The sequence below is a fragment of the Drosophila elegans genome, unplaced genomic scaffold, assembly GCF_018152505.1.
Source record: "Drosophila elegans isolate 14027-0461.03 unplaced genomic scaffold, ASM1815250v1 contig_476, whole genome shotgun sequence".
Lineage (NCBI taxonomy): Eukaryota > Metazoa > Arthropoda > Insecta > Diptera > Drosophilidae > Drosophila > Drosophila elegans.
The window spans coordinates 20681831-20704183 of record NW_024545863.1 but is presented as its reverse complement, the minus strand read 5'-3'; the positions used below and the strand labels follow the sequence as shown (position 1 = coordinate 20704183).

General features: G+C 39.9%; 6 protein-coding genes across 9 annotated transcripts; 3 read left to right on the top strand and 3 right to left on the bottom strand.

Annotated features, from left to right (window-relative positions):
• Nucleotides 1-81: 81 nt before the first annotated feature.
• Nucleotides 82-2628, top strand: LOC121467621 (spaetzle-processing enzyme-like). 3 transcript variants are annotated; one of them, XM_041709642.1, is made up of 4 exons: nt 82-130; nt 926-1080; nt 1189-1948; nt 2010-2628. In XM_041709642.1, exons 2-4 carry the CDS (start codon nt 1008-1010, stop codon nt 2419-2421), a joined length of 1245 nt encoding a protein of 414 aa, XP_041565576.1. In that variant the 5' UTR covers nt 82-130; nt 926-1007; the 3' UTR covers nt 2422-2628. The 3 variants fall into 3 exon arrangements, with proteins under 3 accessions (XP_041565576.1, XP_041565577.1, XP_041565575.1); XM_041709643.1 differs by having other exon boundaries at nt 1256-1948; nt 2010-2627; XM_041709641.1 differs by lacking the exon at nt 82-130 and having other exon boundaries at nt 896-1080.
• Nucleotides 2629-3414: 786 nt separating this feature from the next.
• LOC121467583 (spaetzle-processing enzyme-like) lies at nt 3415-4705 on the top strand. The gene is made up of 3 exons (XM_041709340.1): nt 3415-3498; nt 3580-4201; nt 4260-4705. The coding sequence occupies exons 1-3, from the start codon at nt 3426-3428 to the stop codon at nt 4642-4644; spliced, it is 1080 nt and encodes a 359-aa protein (XP_041565274.1). The 5' UTR covers nt 3415-3425; the 3' UTR covers nt 4645-4705.
• A 1799-nt stretch (nt 4706-6504) lies between these two features.
• Nucleotides 6505-6986, bottom strand: LOC108147124 (28S ribosomal protein S21, mitochondrial). The gene is made up of 2 exons (XM_017273416.2): nt 6733-6986; nt 6505-6681 (listed from the first exon to the last, which is right to left on the bottom strand). The coding sequence occupies exons 1-2, from the start codon at nt 6877-6879 to the stop codon at nt 6565-6567; spliced, it is 264 nt and encodes an 87-aa protein (XP_017128905.1). The 5' UTR covers nt 6880-6986; the 3' UTR covers nt 6505-6564.
• A 478-nt stretch (nt 6987-7464) lies between these two features.
• On the top strand, nt 7465-10958 carry LOC108147288 (dnaJ homolog subfamily A member 4). Its single transcript, XM_017273706.2, has 3 exons — nt 7465-7616; nt 8905-10020; nt 10341-10958. The coding sequence occupies exons 2-3, from the start codon at nt 8920-8922 to the stop codon at nt 10449-10451; spliced, it is 1212 nt and encodes a 403-aa protein (XP_017129195.1). The 5' UTR covers nt 7465-7616; nt 8905-8919; the 3' UTR covers nt 10452-10958.
• Nucleotides 10959-11415: 457 nt separating this feature from the next.
• Nucleotides 11416-14459, bottom strand: LOC108147282 (WD repeat-containing protein 36). The gene is made up of 2 exons (XM_017273699.2): nt 13182-14459; nt 11416-13119 (listed from the first exon to the last, which is right to left on the bottom strand). Exons 1-2 carry the CDS (start codon nt 14347-14349, stop codon nt 11492-11494), a joined length of 2796 nt encoding a protein of 931 aa, XP_017129188.1. The 5' UTR covers nt 14350-14459; the 3' UTR covers nt 11416-11491.
• An 882-nt stretch (nt 14460-15341) lies between these two features.
• Nucleotides 15342-22048, bottom strand: LOC108147318 (neuropeptide CCHamide-2). 2 transcript variants are annotated; one of them, XM_017273746.2, is made up of 4 exons: nt 21923-22048; nt 18395-18475; nt 16054-16307; nt 15342-15849 (listed from the first exon to the last, which is right to left on the bottom strand). In XM_017273746.2, exons 2-4 carry the CDS (start codon nt 18468-18470, stop codon nt 15763-15765), a joined length of 417 nt encoding a protein of 138 aa, XP_017129235.1. In that variant the 5' UTR covers nt 18471-18475; nt 21923-22048; the 3' UTR covers nt 15342-15762. The 2 variants fall into 2 exon arrangements, with proteins under 2 accessions (XP_017129235.1, XP_017129234.1); XM_017273745.2 differs by lacking the exon at nt 21923-22048 and adding an exon at nt 19310-19556.
• Between the last annotated feature and the right edge of the window lie 305 nt (nt 22049-22353).

The following is a 22353-nucleotide window of genomic DNA, read 5'->3' as shown; positions in this document are numbered from 1 at the left end:
CAAATTGTAAAGGCATCCAATACATGGGTAAACCCTAAGCGACTGAACTGCCAACGAACATAAAATATTATATCGTTGAGCAGTAGTGAATAAAACTTTGATGGAGGAACATCATTTTAACGGACCGAAGGTTTTTATATACAATTTGCTTCACTTTTCATTACTTTTTTTTAACACACTGGATATTTTACCTCTTAACGTCGGAGTGAAAATCCCTTTCAGATGTTTTCTATAAGAAACACTCCGTGGTGCACCAGTCACTGTTCGCAATTTGTTTAAAAAGTGTAATTTAAAACCAGGACCTTTAAGTTTTAACCGATTATTTTGATTCGAGTTCGAGTTCAGTGAAGGTTTAATTTAAAGTAAAAACCTTTGAAAATTTTGCAAGCCACTTCTCAACTATGACCACATAATCGGTTTTGTTTATGTTTGCGGAAACAACCATTGTGTGGCCCAAGGGTGTTGATTTGTTAAACTCCAGCTATGACAAAATAGTCGTCCAATGTTGTTGCGTTAATGGAGGACTCCTTTGAGTGATGTACCCTATGAGTGTATACAGGCATGAAGTCACCTCCTATTCGGTTGAGAGACATCGAGGAGTACTATACTCCCGAGAAATCAAAATCGAAGATGTTCACTAAATATATATATATCAATACTGGGAAGGTGGCAGATACGCGGCTTTAACGTGTTCTTGTCGTTTTTTCCTCCATTTCGCTTGCAAGTTCAAATCCAAGAACAGCCCAGTTTTGAAGTTGAATAATCATTTTTTGGGTCTTCAATACCCCGCCCAAGGCTTTTTTTCTTAAAGCTGCTCCCAGATGTATTTCGCGAACTGATTCATATATTCAGATGGGATAGACATTACAAAAATTTGTGTTTGGATTGAATAATGAAATCAAAGTATGTCTTTCTTTTTTTCCAGTTCAGACCTTTTTGACCAACTACTCATACATACAACGGCTAAAAAGAGCTATACGGGCTATATTAAACCTTTACGGTTCAACATGTTATTTGGACTCAAAGTGTATATTTCGATCCTGCTCCAGTCCTTTCTTCTGGCACATTCGTATAGACATGGTAACTAGCCCCGATGATATTCCAAGATCGATCAAAATATGTTCTCCGATGGCTTTATCTATTACTTGGCTTACATTTTAACTGTTACTTATTTAAATCTCTATCCAGCACCATGTAAATCGAATGAGAAATGTATAAGTCTTGGTATGTGTTCCGATTTATATAACTTTTATAGGACCAATGGAAATATGCACAATGTGATCAAAACGCTAAATAGCAAGAGATGTGGCATCGATAAGATGTTCTTAAATAAGAACATAGAAGTCTGCTGCCCGTCAACAGGTAATGACCACCCAATATCTCCAGCTGAATGTTCAGATTGTAAATATGACGAGAAGTGCGTCACAGAAGATGAGTGCCGCAATATTCACATCATTCTCGAATCCGTAAAGCAGAATACAATATATAGGCCCAACAATCGGAATTCTGGTTTCGTCTGCTGCCCACAGCCTGGTAACAAGCTGCCAGAATTGGATTTTTGCGGACAAAGAAAAGCAACTGCTAGAATCTTGAATGGCAAAGATACGGAGCCTAATGCGTTCCCCTGGATGACATTGTTAATGTACCAGAATTCCACAAACCTCGTCCACTTATGTGGGGGCTCCCTGATCAACAACCGCTACGTCCTGACCGCAGCTCACTGTGTAGACAAAAACGATTTGCCATTTAACTTTGTGCTCAGGAGTGTGCGGCTTGGCGAGCATAACACCTCCACCAATCTGGACTGCATCATACTACCGAATGGAAAAAAAAAATGCGCTCCTCCGCATCTGGAGGTCGACGTGGAGAAAATCTTTGTGCACCCCAAATACAGGGGGTGGAGAACCGGAAACGACATTGCCTTGCTGCGACTGGAAGTACCAGTACGGTGAGTAATGATTTCCTGACCAAATAAAATATGTTATTATTGAATATTCGTACTCATTTAGCTATACTCTTCAAATACAACCCATTTGTGTTCCACCAGACTTTTTCGTCTTGACAAACTTGGATCTGACAATTGCCGGCTGGGGGCATACGAATAACGAAGAAGGATCAAAAAGTGAAGTGTTGATGCACAACACCATTAGGACCAGCAATATAGAAAAATGCAAAACCAGAGAAACCAAGTTTAATTACAGATCGCAAATTTGTGCAGGGGGCCAGAATGGAAGGGACACATGCCAGGGCGATTCTGGTGGTCCGCTAATGGCGCCTAATGGACGGGGCTACCAAGAAAACATATACGTGGTTGGCATCGTTTCGTATGGACGGAAAATATGCGGAATGGACAATGTTCCATCTATTTACACAAAAACTGCAACATTTTTCGGATGGATAAAGCAGAATTTGCAAGCTTAACATTTTATTTTGTAATAAAATCGATCCAGACGATGTCAGCTGAGAGAAGGCAAAAGGAGATAAATTTGACTTATTATCTTAAAAATTGTAATAACTTTAATACCTAAAACCCATTATGCTAACGAAATTTCACTATTTATATCGAAACAAAACTATCAAATACAACAAAACTAGTGGGATATATCATTAAAAGCAAAAATCTTGTTTATCTGTTTTTAATTTGACATTAATATTATTAAATTAACAAACCAAGAACAAACTATAGTTTTACATAGAAAATATACGTAATCTGAACATTATCAACACATGTGTATATATTTTGTTGTTTTATTTAAATAAATAAAGATGAGTAATTGGGCTTGCTTAACAGAATTACAAATAACCATATTTACGTTAAGGGAAAGTATCGGTTAAAATTAAAGTAATAAACCATTTTTTTCTTGAACACTGGTTACTCATCAAAAGTAGAATACTTATGTACATTACCGTGGTTATTAAAAAAAGTTTTAAGCTCCGATTAAAAAGAACATTTTTTATGAGTTTAGGTGACAGCCAATGTTAAACTCATAACTATTTTGTATCGAAATTCACTAATGAATCATAAGCTGTGCTTATTTTTGACGATGATTCAAAAATTATTATGATAATAATAATTCACAAATTAGTGATTGCTCTATTGGGTATATCTCAAAACTCATATTTTCAAACTAATCAGTCAATTATTTCGCTGAACACAGTAATAACAATTCCAGGATTCTTTAAATAAAGTTGTAAAGCCGACAAAGGCTCAACAATTTTTATTTCGAATAACACCAAAAATCTTGTTTTAAAATCTTTTGAAGCATAAGTCATAACAGAACGAATTTTAAAAATATATATATTTAATAATCGCGTAAATTTGATTGCTGCCCGCAGTGAAAATCCCACATTTTTTATAACTCTGAAAAATGACAAAAGGCGATAATAATAATGTACAGTTTTAAATTAAACGCAGCATCGTCAACATGTTCCCCGGAATAAAAGTTTCTGTACTGCTGTTGCTCCGGGTTTTTCTTGTGGCGCATTTAGCAAAATCTGGTAATTGGCATAAACAGGAGTGTTAGATCTTTCGGGATTCGTATTCAGTTATTACATGACACCCATTTTAATGTGTTGCAGGATATTCGTTATGTTCATTGGATGAGGAATGCACCAGTCTTGACCATTGTCCCCATCTATGGAATATTATTAAGGAAAAGGGACTTACGAATTCCGTGCATCAAATGCTGAGGCAAAGAATATGCAGTCCTAACCCAGACCCACTTAACATGATCTCTCGGCAGAGTTACATCTGCTGCCCGAAGCCAGCTGACCTCCTGCCAAATATCATGATTTGCGGACAGGGCCCACCTGATTTCCGATCTACTGACAGCAAAGAGGCTTTCTTTAACCAGTTTCCCTGGATGGCTCTGCTCATATATGAGAATCGCCTGACCTGGAAGCTGTCCCCTAACTCTGTTTGTGAGGGCTCACTGATCAACAACCGATACGTTCTGACAGCAGCACATTGTGTGGTCAGTAAGTGGACGATTTATTCGGACATAGTGCTCAAGAGTGTGCGGTTGGGCGAGCATGACATCACCACCAATCCCGACTGCACTATACAAATTAATGGTAGGAAGACTTGCGCTCCTCCGCATCTGGAAATCGACGTGGAAAATATTATTGTGCATCCAGCATACGGAAGCACCAGTGAATTCCAAAACGACATCGCCTTGCTGCGACTTGAAATGCCAGTACGGTGAGTAATGCTTAATTCCATTGCTTGAATTTATTAAACAACGTTTTTACGCTTTCAGCTACACGAATGAAATCAACCCTATATGTGTTCTGGACGGTAATCACTACTTAAAAAATTCAAGACTAGAACTAGCCGGCTGGGGGAAAACGAAAACCAACGTTACCCCTACTGTATTGATGAAAAATATGGTCAAGAGGTCGAGTACCTGTCCAAAACTGTATCGAGACTTTGATTTTTGGACACAATTTTGTGCTGTGGATGAAAGATACCCCTGTGGGCTCACTTCCGGCGGGGTACTAATGGCCACCAAGGGACGTGGCTTCGAAGAATTCACATATGTAGCCGGCATTTCCTCTTATGGACAAATACATTGCGGCTATCCAGAAGTCTTCACAAAAATTGGACCTTTTGTAGGTTGGATAAAGAGGCAATTAAGGCCTTAAACAAATTTATAGACTGTAAAAAATATTACAATAAAGTGAAACTTATAATGTTATCGTAAAACTTTTCTGTGCTCAATGGTATGCAACGGTTTATTGACATACAAAATTTATAATTCAATTTAAATAAAAAAAACCACTCACTATCTATTAAGCGTATATACATATATGTTTAAAATAAATGTATGTTTAAAAGTTGTAGATCTCACGATAGTGTGTCCATATTCTCTGTAAAATTGGGTTTCGTTGATATTTTCTTTATAAACAAAGTATATAAATTTAAACGAAATCATATTAAAACAAGAAAGAAAGCAAACTTCGGCAAGCCGAAGTTCATATACCCTTGCAGCTATCGCAAGAATTAAATATTTTTGAAAACATTAAAATTATGATTTACTTGCGTATATGTTTAAAAACATTGAAGCTATGACGATTTGCAGCTTAATTATTTGATTGTTCTTTTATATATTTTTATTATTTGTATGGGAGCTATATGATATAGTCGTCCGATTTTGATGAAATTTAAACCATAATTCTGAAATATTTAACCATTGCTATATGTCGAAGAACTAAAAAAAAAATTAAAAAACAGCAAAGTTATAGTTTTTTTCAATTATTTTTCCGATTGTTTCTATGGGAGCTATATGCTATAGTCGTCCGATTTTGATGAAATTTTAACCATAATTCTGAAATATTTAACCATTGCTATATGTCGAAGAACTAAACAAAAAATTAAAAAACAGCAAAGTTATAATTTTTTTTCAATTATTTTTCCGATTGTTCCTATGGGAGCTATATGCTATAGTCGTCCGATTTTGATGAAATTTAAACCATAATTCTGAATTATTTAACCATTGCTATATGTCGAAGAACTAAACAAAAAATTAAAAAACAGCAAAGTTATAATTTTTTTTCAATTATTTTTCCGATTGTTCCTATGGGAGCTATATGCTATAGTCGTCCGATCCGGCTCGTTCCGACTTATATACTACCTGCAATAGAAAGACAACTTTTGGGAAAGTTTCATGCAGAACGCTTTAAAACTGAGAGACTAGTTTGCATATAAACGGACGGACAGACGGACAGACGGACGGACAGACGGACAGACGGACGGACAGACGGACATGGCTAGATCGACTCTACTAGTGATGCTGATCAAGAATATATATACTTTATAGGGTCGGAAACGTCTCCTTCACTGCGTTGCAAACTTCTGACTGAAATTATAATACCCTCTGCAAGGGTATAAACAGGTAGAAGTATACATACTATAAATTGATTGAGTGTAGAACCGTGAAGCTAAAAGGGATAACGGTAAATCAAAAAAAAAGTTTATGATAATGTAGTCTTCAAATGTTTTATAACTAGAACAAACATATTAAGTTACTTCGTCATAAAGTATAAATATCTTCAGCGCAGCAAACGCTCCTCCGGATGTTTACCAAATGGATTTAATTTTTGATTAGTTTTTTTTTTATTACTGTGCCAGTTTTGGCGAGGAAATTAAAAATCTATATTTGGAGAAAACAATAGTGCACTGGACGAATTTATGCAAATATTTATACTTTCAGGGTATAAAGATAAAAAAACAAATATTAAAATAACTAATTTATTTTAGTTTTTATATTTCCAGAAATTATTTATTTATTAATTGAAAACGTAACTTGGTAATTTGATTTATTTATATGAAGCATAAGGCTGAAAACTAAAAGCCAACTATGGCATTAGTTGACTTTTTTAAGCAAATACGTTGCTTTATAATATTTGGTAGTAAGTGTGTAGCACAAAAGTTACTTGGTCTTTCCATTTCTTAATCTCCATATTAGCAACCCCATAGTTTTAACAATAGTGAAACAACTTCAGTTTTTCCCTACAAGTTTTCATTAGATTTTATTGCCCCAAAAACACGCTACAAAACATCGACTAACTGCATCCTGGAAAAGGTTCGGTTCGATTTTTGCGCAAAACAAACTGAATCTTGCGGTTCATATCCTCGTTATAAATGGCTTTGCACTTCTCAAAGTTGATGCGACGACGCACCTGAAACACCATAAATTATATATTAATGTCATAATAAATGTAGAATCTTACCTGGTAGGGCTTCTCATAGAAACGAGTGCGGCGGAATTGGTCGAGGAGCTCTTCTTTGCCCAACACTCGATTTAGCAACCTACACGCCTCCTCTACATTGTTGTTTTGCACCAGGACGGTGCGGGCCAGGAATTGTACGTGCCTCATTTGTGCAATCCAATTTTATTTCATTAATTTAAATATAATAAATATTTATTGAATAACCAATTTCGGAAACAGTGTGACCAATCGAAAAGGCCGAAACAGCTGACGAAAAACCATTGGCAGGGCTGGTGAATATTGGCTGCGTTCACCAGAACATGATCACTGACCAGTGTTGGATAACTTATCACTGAACAAGTTTTTCTGCTCCGCCACCTTTAAAGTAATCGGCTTTGAAACAGTCAGTTTCTTTGTATGTCACAAAAAATTGCGTTTAATATGTTTATGTGTTTTAATAATTTACATTTGTCTATATATGCGTACAAATAGCAAAAGTCCAAAGAAACTTTGAGATAGCTTTCTCCATTTAATATGAACGTTATTTATTTTGAAATAGGTGATCTGGCTCGAACAAACATTAAATAATATACAATATACAAATATAGTGTCTTATACCAACGCTGCTTGGCTGTTATTACGTCTTTCAAAAGTTGTAAGATTATTTTTAAACAGGTCTTTCAGTCACAGTTCCCATCCACGATTTAGGTCTGTATAATTTAATGTATTTTTCGTCTTGTCCCCCTGGTCACACTTTTCTTGAATTTTCTTCCTAGCGTGGCGGCCATAGTAAGCTGTTGAAAAGTGTTCGAAGTGAATTAAAATTGTTGTAAAAGTGTAACCTCACGGAACCCAGCTGCTAAAGTGCCCATTTTGCTTTAGACACTACACGTTACGCGGAAAAGGTGAGTTACGGTGGGTTAACTATAATTCCACCTGATTTTGCCCATTTCGCTTTGAATTGGGCAAATGTGTGAGTGTGCGTGTGCACTTGGTAGACACTTCCTTTTCGCTTGATTCTCTTTTTTCCCGTTAAGTAATCAGCGATAATTGATTTCGGCCAAAGATTTCGCTTCGATTTTTGGCCATAGTTTTGCAAAATCGATGGCTCTCTGGATTTGCACCTCCTCTTTGTTCAATCGAGTTATTCTGACGCAGCGTCTTGCGCGGCACATGTTGATACCCATACAAACGCACTAAAGGTGTGTATATGTGTGTTCGACTTTCTTTGGTAAAACTATAATTGATTTACTCATTGATTTAGATTAAATCAATAGCAGTTTTGCATTTATTTCCATTTTATTTTCGAGTCTTTGCCCTTTCCCCGTTGTGTGGTACTCTTTCCCGTTTTTCATTATCACGCTCTTCGCTTTTCGGTCGCCGTTCGTATGCCAGGGCTGCATCGTGCTGACGAAAATTTCTAGAAACTGTGTGTATGTGTGAGTACGCTAAACCGTGGGAGGAGTGGTGGAGGGTAGAAAAGAGAGCGTCAGCTGCTCGCCGTATTGAAATAGGAAAAAGTTCTAGAAATCGTCGAGAAAACGTCGCATTTATTTTCGCAAAACACATGGCGGCGGGCCGACCTTGAAACCCGGGCTCTAGCTTCCGGTAATTCCTCCACCCCTTTCGACCGCCCACATGCAGTGAGAAAAAACTGTGCCAAAATCAAGACAGCTGTACAAATCAATAAAGATGGTCAAGCCAAAAGTTTTAGAAAACCTAAATAAAAACCGGTAAATGCTTAGACTAGCCCATCAACCAGCAAAAATAAAAAGGAGGTCGATAAAACACAAAATATGAAGAATATGTCGATTATAGTTGTAGTTTAAAAAGTATTTCTAACTCTACTTAAAAACGCCATAGAAACAATAAAACAAATTTTGTTTTTTTTCACTTTTTGTGATCTATCAAAATATGTTAATATAATCTATCTATCTTATCTATTTTTACCCAAAATTATACGACTAGATTTGGACAAATATCGATATTTATTAAATGCAGTTGACTCTGACTTTAATTAAGCAATACATTCTTAAAAATATTGTTTGCAAAACCACTGAAGTGGTTGAAATCTTTAGTTTGTTTTAGTTTTAAAAATGTTACAATCGAAATCAATTGATTTTTATTTGAATTAGTTTTTTGTTTTCTGCCAAAGTCTGGTAGTAATTTCCTCCCACCTGCTTCTACTTGCAGTAAACAGCCAACAAAATGGTCAAGGAGACTGGATACTATGACCTGCTGGGCGTGAAGCCCAACGCCACACCCGACGAGCTGAAGAAGGCTTACCGGAAGCTGGCCCTCAAGTACCATCCCGACAAGAATCCCAACGAGGGCGAGAAGTTCAAGGCCATCTCGCAGGCGTACGAGGTGCTGTCTGATGCGGACAAGCGACAGGTGTACGACGATGGCGGCGAGGCGGCCATCAAGAAGGGAGGTGCCGACTCCGGGGACTTCCGCAATCCGATGGACTTCTTTGAGAAGTTCTTCGGCGCCGGTTTCGGTGGTGGCGGCGGTGGACGGCGACGCGAGAGACGTGGTAAGGATGTGGTGCACCAGATGTCCGTGCAGCTGGAGGAGCTGTACAATGGAGCCACCCGAAAGCTGCAGCTGCAGAAGAACGTGATCTGCGACAAGTGCGAGGGACGCGGCGGCAAGAAGGGCAGCATTGAGAAGTGCATGCAGTGCCGGGGCAATGGTGTGGAGACCCGGGTCCAGCAAATCGCCCCCGGCATCATGCAGCACATTGAACAGGTGTGCCGCAAGTGCTCGGGAACGGGCGAAACCATTCAGGAGAAGGACCGCTGCAAGCACTGCCTTGGTCGGAAAACGGTGCGGGAACGCAAGGTCCTCGAAGTGCACATTGAGAAGGGAATGCGGGACGGTCAGAAGATCGTGTTCACGGGCGAAGGCGATCACGAGCCGGAATCTCAGCCGGGCGATATTATTATCCTGCTGGACGAGAAGGAGCACGCGACGTTCGCGCACGCCGGCCAGGATCTGATGATGAAGATGCCGCTGCAGCTGGTCGAGGCTCTCTGCGGATTCCAGCGAATCGTCAAAACCCTGGACGATCGCGATCTTATTGTGTCCACCCAGCCCGGCGAGGTCATTAGGCACGAGATGACCAAGTGCATTGCCGAGGAGGGCATGCCCATCTTCAAGAACCCCATGGAGAAGGGCACGCTGATCATTCAGTTCGAGGTTATCTTTCCGGAGGTGATGAATCCGTCGGTGGTGCCCACGCTCAAACAGTGCCTTCCGCCGGCGCCGGAGGTTGACATTCCAATCGATGCAGAGCAGACAGTTTTGGTGAGTTTCGGGAGTCGGGAATATGGTTAATAAAGGCTTAGAATAATACCTTAAAAGTGCAAAAGAGCGAGCCTTATATTTAATTATTTGGCTATTTTAGGGTCATCATAGGAATAATGTTGGTTTAATACCTATTGACTTACACCTGAAGTTTACTGCATGCTAACAGACAGGAACAAAATTATTGGAAATATGCATTATTGTCTCTTTTGTATTGACATGTTTGTTCCAGTTAATAGTAATAATCAGCCCCTAGTCTAATATAATCTAAAGTAAATACTATGACATTGCTAATCTGACGATTGTCTTTTATTCCGCAGGAGGACTTCGATCCCAAGCAACGCCGCCAGCAACACCAGCGCATGGCTTACGATGAGGACGACGGCGGCTATCAGGATGGCCCTCGCGTCCAGCAGTGCACATCGAGTTAAGCGCCCCCGCTGCGTGTTTCAACCCCGGACACACACACGCCCCTAATAGTACCCCATTCAACCAGCAGTAATAATATGTAAACCAGCTCCCGGAACACTGTAACTGCGCTTGCAATGGCCGAAGAACTCCCTAATGCACCCAAACACACCATCCAACATACACTAGGAGACCCAACCAATCGAGATTTAAAGTTATTTCATGCAAGCTACGATATTTAGGTATAAATCAAAGGAACTTATCAGATATATGCACTATGTCTATAACGCGTGGTTGTTTGAAAACCAATGGGACATTTTTCTTTTCGTTTATGTTGCGTTGGATTGTCAAAGAAACGAAACGAATACTGAAACTAAACTGAAATGGAAAATCAGCCGCCACTAGAACCGTATCTAAAGTCCGCGCCAGCGAACGCGTCTAGCAACAAGTTTAAGTTATTTAATTCCAGCATAAATAAAAGCGTTAGTTTAAACGGATATAACAAATAAATAATTAATACACAATTTCAACTCAAACGCTGTACTTTGTTCTTTCCATACATCCAGTTTCACCTACCCGAGTTATCTGCTTGATTTCATTATCGCTGCACCGTCATCTGGGGTGTGAATCACTTGCCTAATGCCAATTTCAGATATCTAGCATATAGCAGCCGTTAAAGTGCCTGGCGTGATTAATATGAATGACTTTCATTTCTGAATATATTATTTAAAATGTTATCTGGGATAAGTAGGAGATAAAAGGTAAATGGACATAACTTTGGATTTTGCGAACCCTTAAAAGTAGTGGGAGAGGGATTAGTTATGATCATCTTTGTTTTCAATGCAGGGAGTTCAATTTTTTATGATCCTATTTTTGTTGTCAAGTTTTTGAATTTAAATCTTGCCTGTCCAAATGTGTCTGGATTGCGCTGAATTGTCAAAGGATCAAAACAAATACTCGAAAAGAACTAATCGAAAACATGATTCATTTTTTTTTAAATTCTTGTAAATTTATTTACAAAATTTCAATGTTAAATCTACAAAAATTTTGTAGAAGCTAGTAACTAATGTGCGAAATTTCGGAGTGCAGCCACGACTCCAGTGCCGTAGATCAGCTTCTCCTCTACTCGCTGCCAAGACTCCTGCTGCTTCAGGGAAACACTGCGCAGCGCTTTTACCAACTCCGGAGTCTCCGTCAAGCCGAGACCGTGAGATCGCAGGAAGACACTCAAATAGGATTGGGCCAGCTCAAAGTTCAGATTGGTGGCGAACATAAACTCTACGAGTTTGAGGAACTGTAGCATGGCGAGAAGGGTTCCTCCAGCCTCCGGGTGCAGGGATTTGATCTCAAAGTCCACCATCGAGGGACCCAGTTGCGTCAAGTGCGCCACAGCGGGATCGAATTCTTGGGTATCAGAAGTTTCCTCCAGCAGCTGTCCAAAGGCAGTAAGATTATTAAGCGTTGAAGCCTTTCGGATTCGCGAGCTGGCCTCCTCCGTTTGTCCATTCTGCACATCGAAACGCAGTTCTAGTCCCGAAACGGTGGGCAGGAAAAAAGGAGCCTGCTTGGGAGCCTTTGGTGGCGCCTTGGGTTTATTGCGTTGCTTGATCAGCTCCAAATCCAATAGATTTTGCCAGCGAGATGCAGCCAGACCGGATAGCGTTATTAAATCCTCGGACAGCTGAATTGGTGTTTCATACTTGGCATCGATTAACTCCCCTAGTTTCGTCTCATCCTCTTCGTCAATTTGCAGCTCCTGCATGCCGTCTTCCAATTCCATGGCATCGCACACGTTGGTGGGTAATCCCACATAGGGAGCCGCCTCCAAGGGATCGATGGAGCGCAGGGATACCTGATTGAATAGCGTCTTGTTTGCCCACAGGTAAATGCCCAGAAGGCCAACATGAGCGGTGGCCAGGAAATCCCCATTGGGCGACATGCTCAACGATATGCAAGGCGTCTCCACCCGGAAGTGATCCACCATGTAGGAGGAGGGTATGTCCCACACCTTGATCGTCGAGTCCATGGCGGCAGTGATCAGCCAGCGACTGTCTGGACTGAAGGCCAGGTCATTCAGCTTGGCCGTGTGGCCGACGAACTTGCGGACAATCACTCGCGTGTGCATGTCCACCACAAAGACCTTGAAGGTCTCCAGGCCAATGGCGACCATGGAGCTCTCGCGGTGCTGTCGCATAAGGGCAATACCATCCGCCAGGCGCAGCACGGCCAGGGGCTTATCAACCGACGAATTAAAAGAATTAATTCCTTTAAACGGCCAGAACTTGAGCAGACCCTCCGAACAGCCAGAGATGACGGTCTGATTAAGATTGTCGCTGGCCAAGCCGCGCACTGCCATCTTGTGACCTGGAGAACCATAGCTAGCTCGATGAATGCCGGACTGGATATTGAACCGCTCGATGTCGCCACTGCTGTAGCCGATGATCACGAAGTTGCCGCAATGCGACAGCATAATGCAAGTGGTCTCGCTCTGGAAGTTTGTGCGGTTGCTGTTCTGGAACTGCTGCGGCACCAGACGGTGCTCACCCATGCGGTTTTTGTCGAACGACCAGGTGGTCGTCTGAATGACGCCCGCATGGATGGCGGCAATGTTGTCCCACTCCTTCTCGCGGGCAATGTCCGATGTGAACTCCAGGATGGGCGGCATACCGAACTTGTCATACTGGAAGCGATCTGCAAGGAATAGTTGTCTATGAAAGGGAAACTCTTAACAGGAGAATAAACAAATGACATACTCTTCTTTTTTGTGGCCTTTTGATTATAGGTTGCCCTGCCCATGCTTTTGTTCAGCGACTCGGAGATGGTGGAGAACACTCTCATTGTGCTGTCCTCGCCGGAGGAGAGAATGGACACTCCCGAGCTGCCGTGGTAGCGGATGCAGAGCGGTGGCTTGGTGTGCCCCTCGCGGATCCTCAGCTGCCTGGCCCCACCATCCGGCATGTCGAAGACGAACATCTTCATGGAGTTGTCCGGCGAGGTGGTGAAAACCACGGGCTCACTGGGCAAGCAAATGGCCGTGGTCACCGGCTCCTCGTGCGCCTGCAGCTGACCGGCCAACTTGCGTTCCTCCAGATTCCAGAAGGCCATGTAACCATTGCTGCAGGCGGACACAAGAATGGGTGGGCCATCGGTGCGGAAGGAGAGGCTGGTGACCTGTCCCCAGTCCTGCTGGAAGTTCATCAGCACCTCGTCGAACTTAAGGTTGAGCAGCATAATGGTTCCATCGCCGTGGCCCACGGCCACCACGTCCAGAGCAGGAGACGGCTCAATGCAGGTTATTCTGCTCTCGTGATGGCTCAAAGTGCACACCACACTGTTCTTCTTGATGTTCAGGATCTTCACTTGACCCTGCTGGGAGCCAAGCACAATTTTGTTGATGTACGTGGGTGGATGGGTTACCGCGGTGATCTGGAACTCATCGGGGCGGAAGGGCACCTCCAGATAGACATCCTCGGTGGGTATATTCCATACTTTCAGCACATTGTCGCGATCAATGGCAATCAAATTGGAGCCGAAGGGCAGCAGAAGGTGGACATCCTTCTGATGACCGCGGTAAACGTGACGGATGTGTTTGCCCGCCCGCCAGGCGTAGATGCACTTGTTGCTCGCCGAGTACGTGTGCAGGCGATCCGTGGCCAAGGCCGTGATCTCGTCCGGATGCAGACCGCTGACGTGCAGCAGCCGGAAATGGTTGGCGGTGTACACCTGGAAGGATCTGCCGATGCAGGTGATCAGCAAGGTGTCCCGGCGGCGCTGAATGTAACGGGTGACCGCCGGAACCTGGTTGCTCACGTAGCCGAGGGCCCGATTCCGCCGGAAGATGCAGCTGCTCTCCTTGAACACGGATGCCCGTTCTGCTGGCTCCTCCGAGTCCGCCTTTTCCTCCGTCCGCAGGTGTGTCATCCTATCGTCTTATTTGTCCCCTTTTCTTGATTTTCTATAAGGAATTGAACGATCTCATACGCAAAAAACTGTTTACGGGCGAAACACGTGTGGAACAGTGTGACCGCAGCTTGAAAGGGTGATAAATACCACGTTAAGTTAAATTAAAAGTTTTAATAAGGGTATTTCAGTTCTAGTTTTGGGAAAAAGTGTTGCGAAGTGGCGGGAAAAGATTTCTCCAGCATTCTTCAAATTTATTATAAATTATATAAAATTCAACTTGCTGAAATTTCAGCAGTTCAGCAACCCAGTAGCTGCTGAATGTTTTTAGTATATTTTTTGCTTAATATTTAAAGTTTATTAAGTGAAATAAACACAACTAAATTTCAAAATAATTTTTTAAATATTGATCAATTGTTGAGTCATTTTTTTCGGTCAAAAAATAATCATTACATTGTCAGTTTTATTATATCACTTATAATATTAATAACGATCACTTAAAAATCCTTCAGAACTACTTTAAGTTTTTTAATTTGTTCTTTGGTTATTAGTTATATTCAAATAAAAAAAGCTATAATACTGATAAGATTGCCAGTTGCTGGCAACTTTTTTTTAATGGCGAAGCTTCTGGTGTGGAATACAAAACCTCATTACATCTGACATCTGAACTAAATATGACGATTCGTCGCCATTCCTTTTCATTAACTCGTAATCTCAATGACAGCCAAAACAAAGAATTCCAGAATCATCAGCTTTCGATAGGCATATGCGATGAACTTCCCATAATTAGTTTTAAAATATAAGGAAATAAAAAATGTTCAATCATAGAAGTTTTGTTGCTTTTATAGCACATTATCTTATTTATTTAACAAAGCATCTTTTTATAAATAAAACTTTTGTGAACATTTTGTTTGTGTTGCGCTGTCGTAACATATACACCTATAACGTTTAACATACAAAGTTTACAAAGTGTTTCGATGCGCTGAGCTTCGGTTTTTGAATTTATTCTTGAAGTTAATATATTTAAAGTAAAATTACAGCTATATGTAGTCTTTCGCTTTCCTCGTAAATTAACATAAATAAAATATATGTATATATTTGATATAAACATTGAAACACGCTGTCTTGCCGTTTTCATTGATTTATTCTTTGTCGTCTGCTCCTTTTTTTGGCACTGAAATCCTTACCAGCCCCTAAAAATTTCAGTTGGGTTTTTTTGGTTAAATGTTTATGCAATTAGCATGAAAATTGACTGCTTGGTATGTGTAGACATTTATCAAACATTTTATACAAGTTGCGAAAGTAATTAACATTCATAAGTAATTCATATGTTGTTGTTGCTGCTGATATTGTGGTTGCTCTCATTTTCTGAGATTTATTCTTGTTGTTTTCGCTGTAGGTTGTGGAAACGTGAATTGGATATATTTGCTGGTCTTAGTTCAAGGCATTCAATTCGCCGGAATTGGCCAAAGGATAATCCAGTTCACCCATTCGTGCGGCCGGTCGTCGTGGCCGGTTAAACTAAAAAGCAAAGATCGAGTTAAATATTTTGTGTATTGATTAAGTTTTAATTTAATATGAAACCCTATATTTGTAATATCATGATTGCTTATTTTGTAATATAAATTTTAAACAACTTTTCATGCGGATTTTTATTTTAAACACCTTATTTCTTAAATTTCGAAATGTTGTTGTGTGTAGCACTCAAAAATGTTTCACACTTACCCATGATCTCATGATTTTGTAGAGCACCTGACGGGCGGGATAGTCATTAAAGTCGGCCTCGGGCGCCACCGCAACCTGTTCATTCGGCGACAGCATGGGCAGCAGTCCGTTTGGACGCACGTAGTCCTGCTCCTGGCCTCCGGAGGCTGTCTCGCCCATTCCCATTCCCACTCCAGTTCCAGACCCGGATCCGGCGCTCAGGGAGCGCTTGCCATGACCTCCGTAGCACACATGGCCGTAGGCCTGGCATCCCTCTGCAAAATGATTGAAAAATGAATTAGTCGTGTGGTGTTGCCTGAATTTAGGAGCTATAAAGAATAAAGATATTTTTTATACCTACGCCTGAATTTTAAAATGGTCTTTATACATTAAAGTGTGATAGATAATAAGAAGTTTCTTCAAAAACATTAGTTTTACTTCTGGAATTCAGAGTCTAGCTGAATTTAAAACTAATACATTTGAAACACATATTCAAAAGTAAAAACATTTTGATAAACATAAACTGGTCTAAGATTTCCATTTTTTGGCTTTAATTACTGTCTAATATTAAAGTAAATAATTTATTAAAAATGTATTGCTTTTAGCTTTGTTTTCGAATATTATACCCATTGGGTTGGTGATTAATTATTAAATTTAGTAACCGACAGCAAAAAAGGCTAAAAAGACTGTCTCGGTAACTAATCGATACTTGGGATCTCCCCCATCTCACTTAAAGTTCCCTCTGACGCGTGTGCATTTCCCAACGCACCACCCACAATATATTCCCCATAACTGGGAGATAGACTGCTCCTGTGGATTTCGTTACTGCCAAAATCTTTAATCGTTCGCCAATGCTCAAGAGAGACATCCGGCGATAACCATTTGACCCCGTGACGGTTCAGATTCGTTTTGTTTGCTTGCCTGGCTGTGTGTGAACAAACTTTTGACTTTCTGCTGTTTTTGAATTTCCGCCCACACAAACATAAATTTCCCTGTTGCACACTTGGGAGTTGTCCTTGACATACGCAGGATTTAAATATTGGAAGGAGGCGGGGCGTACTTTCCTAAGCTGATGGGTTTCTGTAATCTGAAGGACTTTCGTTCTTTAACAGCAACCATGTCGAATATAAGAGTCTCCTAGTCTATGCTATCCATTTATTTTTAAAAGTTAAAGCAATTTTTGATTAGATTATTAAAATTTTTTTAGTCTACGAACAATTTTTAAATATAAACCTAAAAATGGTTTTTTCCTTTAGACAAAATTGCACTAAAAAAAGCTTTCAATAAGTCTCACAATTTTTTTTAGAATTCCATAACAAGGGTATAACATTTGTAACATTTACAGAGTATCTGTGAATTTGCTATTTAACTGCTTAGAATACTGTCCATGTAATCGCTTGGGGAGCTCTAAATAAGTTAGCTTGGCAAGCATCTTAAATGCCGTTTCAAAGGCAATCAAATCAAGAACTTTTGCTAATAGAGTGAATGGGAAAACAGATGGGCTCTGATGGCAGCGGATGACTAGAAGTCACCACTCCTTGAGCCACTCGACATTCACTATTAATAATTTCAAGGAAATGTTGTCGCACATGGCTCGTGTATCTGAGATAGTTGCAACATGCAAGGGAAATGGAAATGGCTCCCCATTTGCCCCATTTCCACAACCCTCTGCCCCTATTTGAACACCCTTGTTGTTGCCATTTGACGTTCCCGCAGCTGGAAAAACAAAGAAGCCCGTTTGTTTGCGTTGCATTAAACTGCAACAATTGATGCTGCCTCGTTTGGGGGAGGGTGTGCGGAAATCGAGCATGACGCCCATTTATGGCTTTGTTTTTCGCGCTCAAATTTAATGAATATTTCATGGCTAGTTCACCTTGCAATGGAAGAGCTTTAAAGGTGTTGATGTGGTGGCACAGGCACCCTAGGAAAAACATTGTTCATCAAATCCAATCAAACGATAATAATGTAAAATAATAACTAAAAGATTTATATAAATGTGCAACAATATGTTTTGCAAAAAGATAAAAGGGAATTCTACAAAAAGTATCAAAAGCAAATATAAATCGTCTTCAAATAAAGCCTTAAACTAAAAAAACACATAGAAATTATTTTTCAGACGTCAAATTTATATAAAACCTGTAGATATTGGAAAAAAATAAACTTTGCTATTTTAGAGACTTTTAGATTTTAAACGTAAATCGTTGTTTATATACTTGTACTTTTCTGTATAATTTTTGGAAATTACTAGCTTATTAGCTTTGTTTCGCATCGTGGAAATTAAAATATTTTCCATGACCGTAATATCTTAATTTATTGATTTGAAAAACTGAACTGCGGAGAATAATTAAGCAGATGTACTTACTTTTCGCTTGGCTCTGTTGCGCGGCCAGGACCACGGTGCAGATGACGACCAGCAGTAAAGAAATTGTGGATTTCATGTTACCTGCAAGTAAGGAGCGGAGACAAAGGGATGAGCACCTGTTGAAGTCTGGCACTGACAATGTGGCTTTTGGCCGGGGGCGCCGCACTAATTAGGAAATCCGAGCACAGCGCTGCGAGCCAGTTGAAATCAAATCTGAAAGGTCCACATGCATTTAAGGAGCTAATCCGGGGCCGCAAAAACTTTTGAACTATGATTGATGTAACGCCCACACAAACATTAAGACATTTAGCCTGCTCGTGTGAGTGTGTGACCTGATGGCCAAAGGTTGAAGTTCCACAAACATTTGTATATTACGTGCTTTGAATTTCTTAAGTGTTGCGGACATCTAGCCGAAGAAAATTCATAGATAGAAGATAATACATTTAATTGGCTGGGACCTACATGAATTTCCCACTAAATTTCAGTTTGCGTGTGGGCCTAGGACCGAAATTAAACCGATTAAAATTTGCCAACAGCTGATGCTCCTTCTTCCCATCAATCATACGCCATGTCATCGCAATTAAGTACATTATACGAAACCGAACTTGTTTGAGTGTTACATTTACACAAAGTGGATCAAGTATAGTTAATATTTAAAATATCATAAAGGATAATCAATAGTATTCACTAGTTTCGATTCCAAATATTTAATATGGATAATTTGTATTATAACATTTCAGATCTCTTGTAGTTACTTAGATACAACTTCACGATTGTCTGGCTATTAGAACTAAGGTTGTAACAGCTGATGATGGGAATACCCATCAATCAAACGCCATGTTATTCCCTTTAAATTTCTTATTAAGAACCAAACCTGGTCGCGTGTCGCTTTCGACTGCAGTTTGAATAACTCACCTTAATCAGACTGATTAGCTGAACTGGGCTTTGTGCAATTTATACGGCAGTTTTCTTTGTTTTTTGCTTGTTACAGGGATTATCAGCACTAATTTAAAACAATTTTTTTCGCTAGATGGCTACTATATAATCACAGATATGGTTGTGGCGGATGTTTTGCCAATTCGAGTTTGATATGGCAATTCCACCAGCCGAATTCCTGAGCGCGATTTCACATTTTCAAGCTCCCGCCGGCGACTGAGGCCGATCTATAAAGTCGCTCGATCTTTATGCCACATCGGGAATCTGCGCCCCGTTGATAAACGGCGATCTCTTTCGTAATCTTCGCTCAATCCGTGACACGCGCTCCCACACATTTCCAATTTTCCCCTCCGATCTCTGGACTATTTTCAGACACTGGTCGGGCTAAATTTATGACCGGCCGATAAGTGAAAATTAATATGTAGAGCGCCACCAGTGCCAGACCAGTAAAAATCAACACAGCAAACGCACCCACGCAGTGCGAAAACAATAACAGCGTTCTCATTACCCGAGAAAATATATAATAATTGTTTACCGAGGCGCAGGGCCGTGCCAGCACTCGACCCTTTGGCTTATCAATTTTCCCAGCTATTTAGTTGTGATAATAGTGCCTTAATGAGCTATTGCTGCCACAACTCTTGCTAAACACGGCCACTAATACCCGTTCCGAGGCCCGTAAATGGCGAGCATCGAAAACTTTCCACAGGTGCAAGCGTTCTCTCTAATCTGACACTTAAAAAATGAATCTTCTATTAAAATAAAATGCAATAAAAATAGGTAAAGAGCTTCATTACAATGGAATAATTACCTATAAATTTTATGGTTCTTTTAAATAATGATTTAAGTTTCAAAATGTTATAATTATAATCTTTGCTTTAATCATCAACTAATATTTAATTTTATTATATTTGTAATCTCCTTAGTGCACTTCTTGCTTCTTTAGAAACTTTTCCTTTTTTAAGCCTAGAGTTTGTTCAATTAAACTATAACATTTTTTGTTAGTGATATGCCGAATGCAAAGTTCACGAGCAGCTGGCCGATCAGTTTCCGTGTGAAATTCTCTAATCACAAGCTGATAATTCACGCAAAGACAACACAAACAGCTTCGAACCAGGTCATCCAATCAAAGCGTGCCTTTGGCACAAATCATTTCAAATCGAATCAGATCAGATTCAGTACAATCGGCAACAGATTAATTAGGCTTAGTCAAGTAGAAAAAGAAGTAAAATTAAATCAAATTAAAAGCGACATAAAGTTAGGTCAAGAGTTTGTGCGATTTTTCGCGGTTTAGCAAAGTCCGCAGCCAAGTTAAAAGTTGAATGCAGTAGTCTTAGGGAAAGTTACATTCAAGGTATATTGACCTTAAGGTGAAGTTGGCAGATTGAAAACTGTCACATTTAAAAATGGATTTATAAAATAAAATCAAAAAGATTTCTCCAAAAATATATTTTTATGATTCTTTATAGAACACATAGAATAGTTTGATTTACAAAAATGTCTTGTTTTTGACGTGATTATACGTTTGAAATATTCTTCCTTAAATTCAATTAGCTGATTATCAATATAGGCTTGGATTTGTTAGGTTCTTTACGACCAGGCAATGTAATTTAATTGTATCGCATGTGGGTCGCCAAAATTTTTACTCTGAATGCAAAGGTTCTTCAGGGAAGGGAAAACGCTTAAATCGAGTTAAAGTCCGTTGCAAAGTTCTGTTGTCCAACAGCAACAAGTTGTCTGAAATTCGCATCTGTCTTTTTCTTCGCTTTGGATAATGCATGATTTATACGGCTGCTTGTAAAAATGTCTTGAATTTTAATATCTTACAACTTTGTGTGTTTTCTTACAGCGATTTGAAGTTTCAACTTTGGCAATGGGGGCGCCTAGCCAGCAGCGTTTAAGTGGGAGTTATTAAAAATAAATCAAAGCGGATAAGGAAGTAGGAAGTAGACAGACCCCTCCCACAGACACTGAAGACTGAAGGCTCCACAATAATGGTTTCTAATTTAATTTGATTCAATTAGATTAGACAAATAAACAAAAACGGCAAAAGTCCAAACTTTCCCTGAGGGCTTTCGGAAATTAATTGATCAAGGCAAGCGGCTAACAATTAAGCCAAATGTTTATAAGAAAGGCTGAATATCTTAGCATAATTACATTCAATTTTTAAACTTTTCCTTTATAAAATTAGGTGTTATTTACAAAAATAAAATAAAATAAATTTAAAACAACTTTTTTAGCTTTAAATATAAAAAAGTTATGTTAATTTAGTGGCGCCGTGATATAAAAATGAAATAATATTTTTTAAAATGTACACATGTACAGAAAATACCGGTTTAGAAGTGGATGAGTCCATTAACCAACTACTAGCACTCCTAATACCCTAAATTCCTTTAATTTATTGTTGTATATTATATCTAAATTTACAAAATAAAATCAAAACAAATAAATGCCTCAGAATTTGCTTGAATATTGATGTAACTTTTTTTTTAAGAACACATTTTTTGGGGCTAATTTGAAAATATTATTGCAATGCCGTTCTGATTTTTTGACAATCTAACACAAATGTAAATCACTTTCTGAGGCGAAACCTACTTGTTGTTGGGTGGTAGGCTGCTGTCCGAAACGAATGTCCTTGTCTTTCGTCCTGGTCCTCGTCCTCGTCCTTGCCGGATGGTTTCGCTATGCTGCCGCTGCTGCTGTTCGACTGCAAGTCAGAGTTCTTTTGGTGCCGCTAAAGGGAAATCGGACAGCTTTATAGCTGCAACACCAGCTCCTGGTTGTGAGCGTGTGTGCGTGATGGTGTGCGTGAGCTAGCGAGTGTATGCGTGGGCCGGAGTAAGTGCGGCCAATCAGAAGCGAGCGAAATGCCGAGCGGTTCCCGAAGCGTTTTGCCCAGAAGTATGCAGCGATATTTTTGGGCGCTCGAAAATTCATTTAATGCGTGGGTGCAAAAGGCTAGCAATAAAATTCGGCGAAATGGGGCGGGTAAGGTCGCTTCGGGGAGAACGTCAAATTAGCAGCGC

Coding starts and splice junctions, on each gene's coding strand:
- LOC108147318 (XM_017273746.2), bottom strand. CDS start 18,470: ATGAAATCCACAATTTCTTTACTGCTGGTCGTCATCTGCACCGTGGTC. Junction 16,308..18,394: donor GCAACAGAGCCAAGCGAAAA/GTAAGTACATCT, acceptor ATCATTTTGCAG/AGGGATGCCAGGCCTACGGC. Junction 15,850..16,053: donor ACAAAATCATGAGATCATGG/GTAAGTGTGAAA, acceptor TTTGCTTTTTAG/TTTAACCGGCCACGACGACC.
- LOC121467583 (XM_041709340.1), top strand. CDS start 3,426: ATGTTCCCCGGAATAAAAGTTTCTGTACTGCTGTTGCTCCGGGTTTTT. Junction 3,499..3,579: donor GGCGCATTTAGCAAAATCTG/GTAATTGGCATA, acceptor AATGTGTTGCAG/GATATTCGTTATGTTCATTG. Junction 4,202..4,259: donor CGACTTGAAATGCCAGTACG/GTGAGTAATGCT, acceptor TTACGCTTTCAG/CTACACGAATGAAATCAACC.
- LOC108147124 (XM_017273416.2), bottom strand. CDS start 6,879: ATGAGGCACGTACAATTCCTGGCCCGCACCGTCCTGGTGCAAAACAAC. Junction 6,682..6,732: donor TCTATGAGAAGCCCTACCAG/GTAAGATTCTAC, acceptor ATGGTGTTTCAG/GTGCGTCGTCGCATCAACTT.
- LOC108147288 (XM_017273706.2), top strand. CDS start 8,920: ATGGTCAAGGAGACTGGATACTATGACCTGCTGGGCGTGAAGCCCAAC. Junction 10,021..10,340: donor ATGCAGAGCAGACAGTTTTG/GTGAGTTTCGGG, acceptor TTTATTCCGCAG/GAGGACTTCGATCCCAAGCA.
- LOC108147282 (XM_017273699.2), bottom strand. CDS start 14,349: ATGACACACCTGCGGACGGAGGAAAAGGCGGACTCGGAGGAGCCAGCA. Junction 13,120..13,181: donor AAAGGCCACAAAAAAGAAGA/GTATGTCATTTG, acceptor TATTCCTTGCAG/ATCGCTTCCAGTATGACAAG.
- LOC121467621 (XM_041709641.1), top strand. CDS start 906: ATGTCTTTCTTTTTTTCCAGTTCAGACCTTTTTGACCAACTACTCATA. Junction 1,081..1,188: donor GGCACATTCGTATAGACATG/GTAACTAGCCCC, acceptor ATCTCTATCCAG/CACCATGTAAATCGAATGAG. Junction 1,949..2,009: donor CGACTGGAAGTACCAGTACG/GTGAGTAATGAT, acceptor GTACTCATTTAG/CTATACTCTTCAAATACAAC.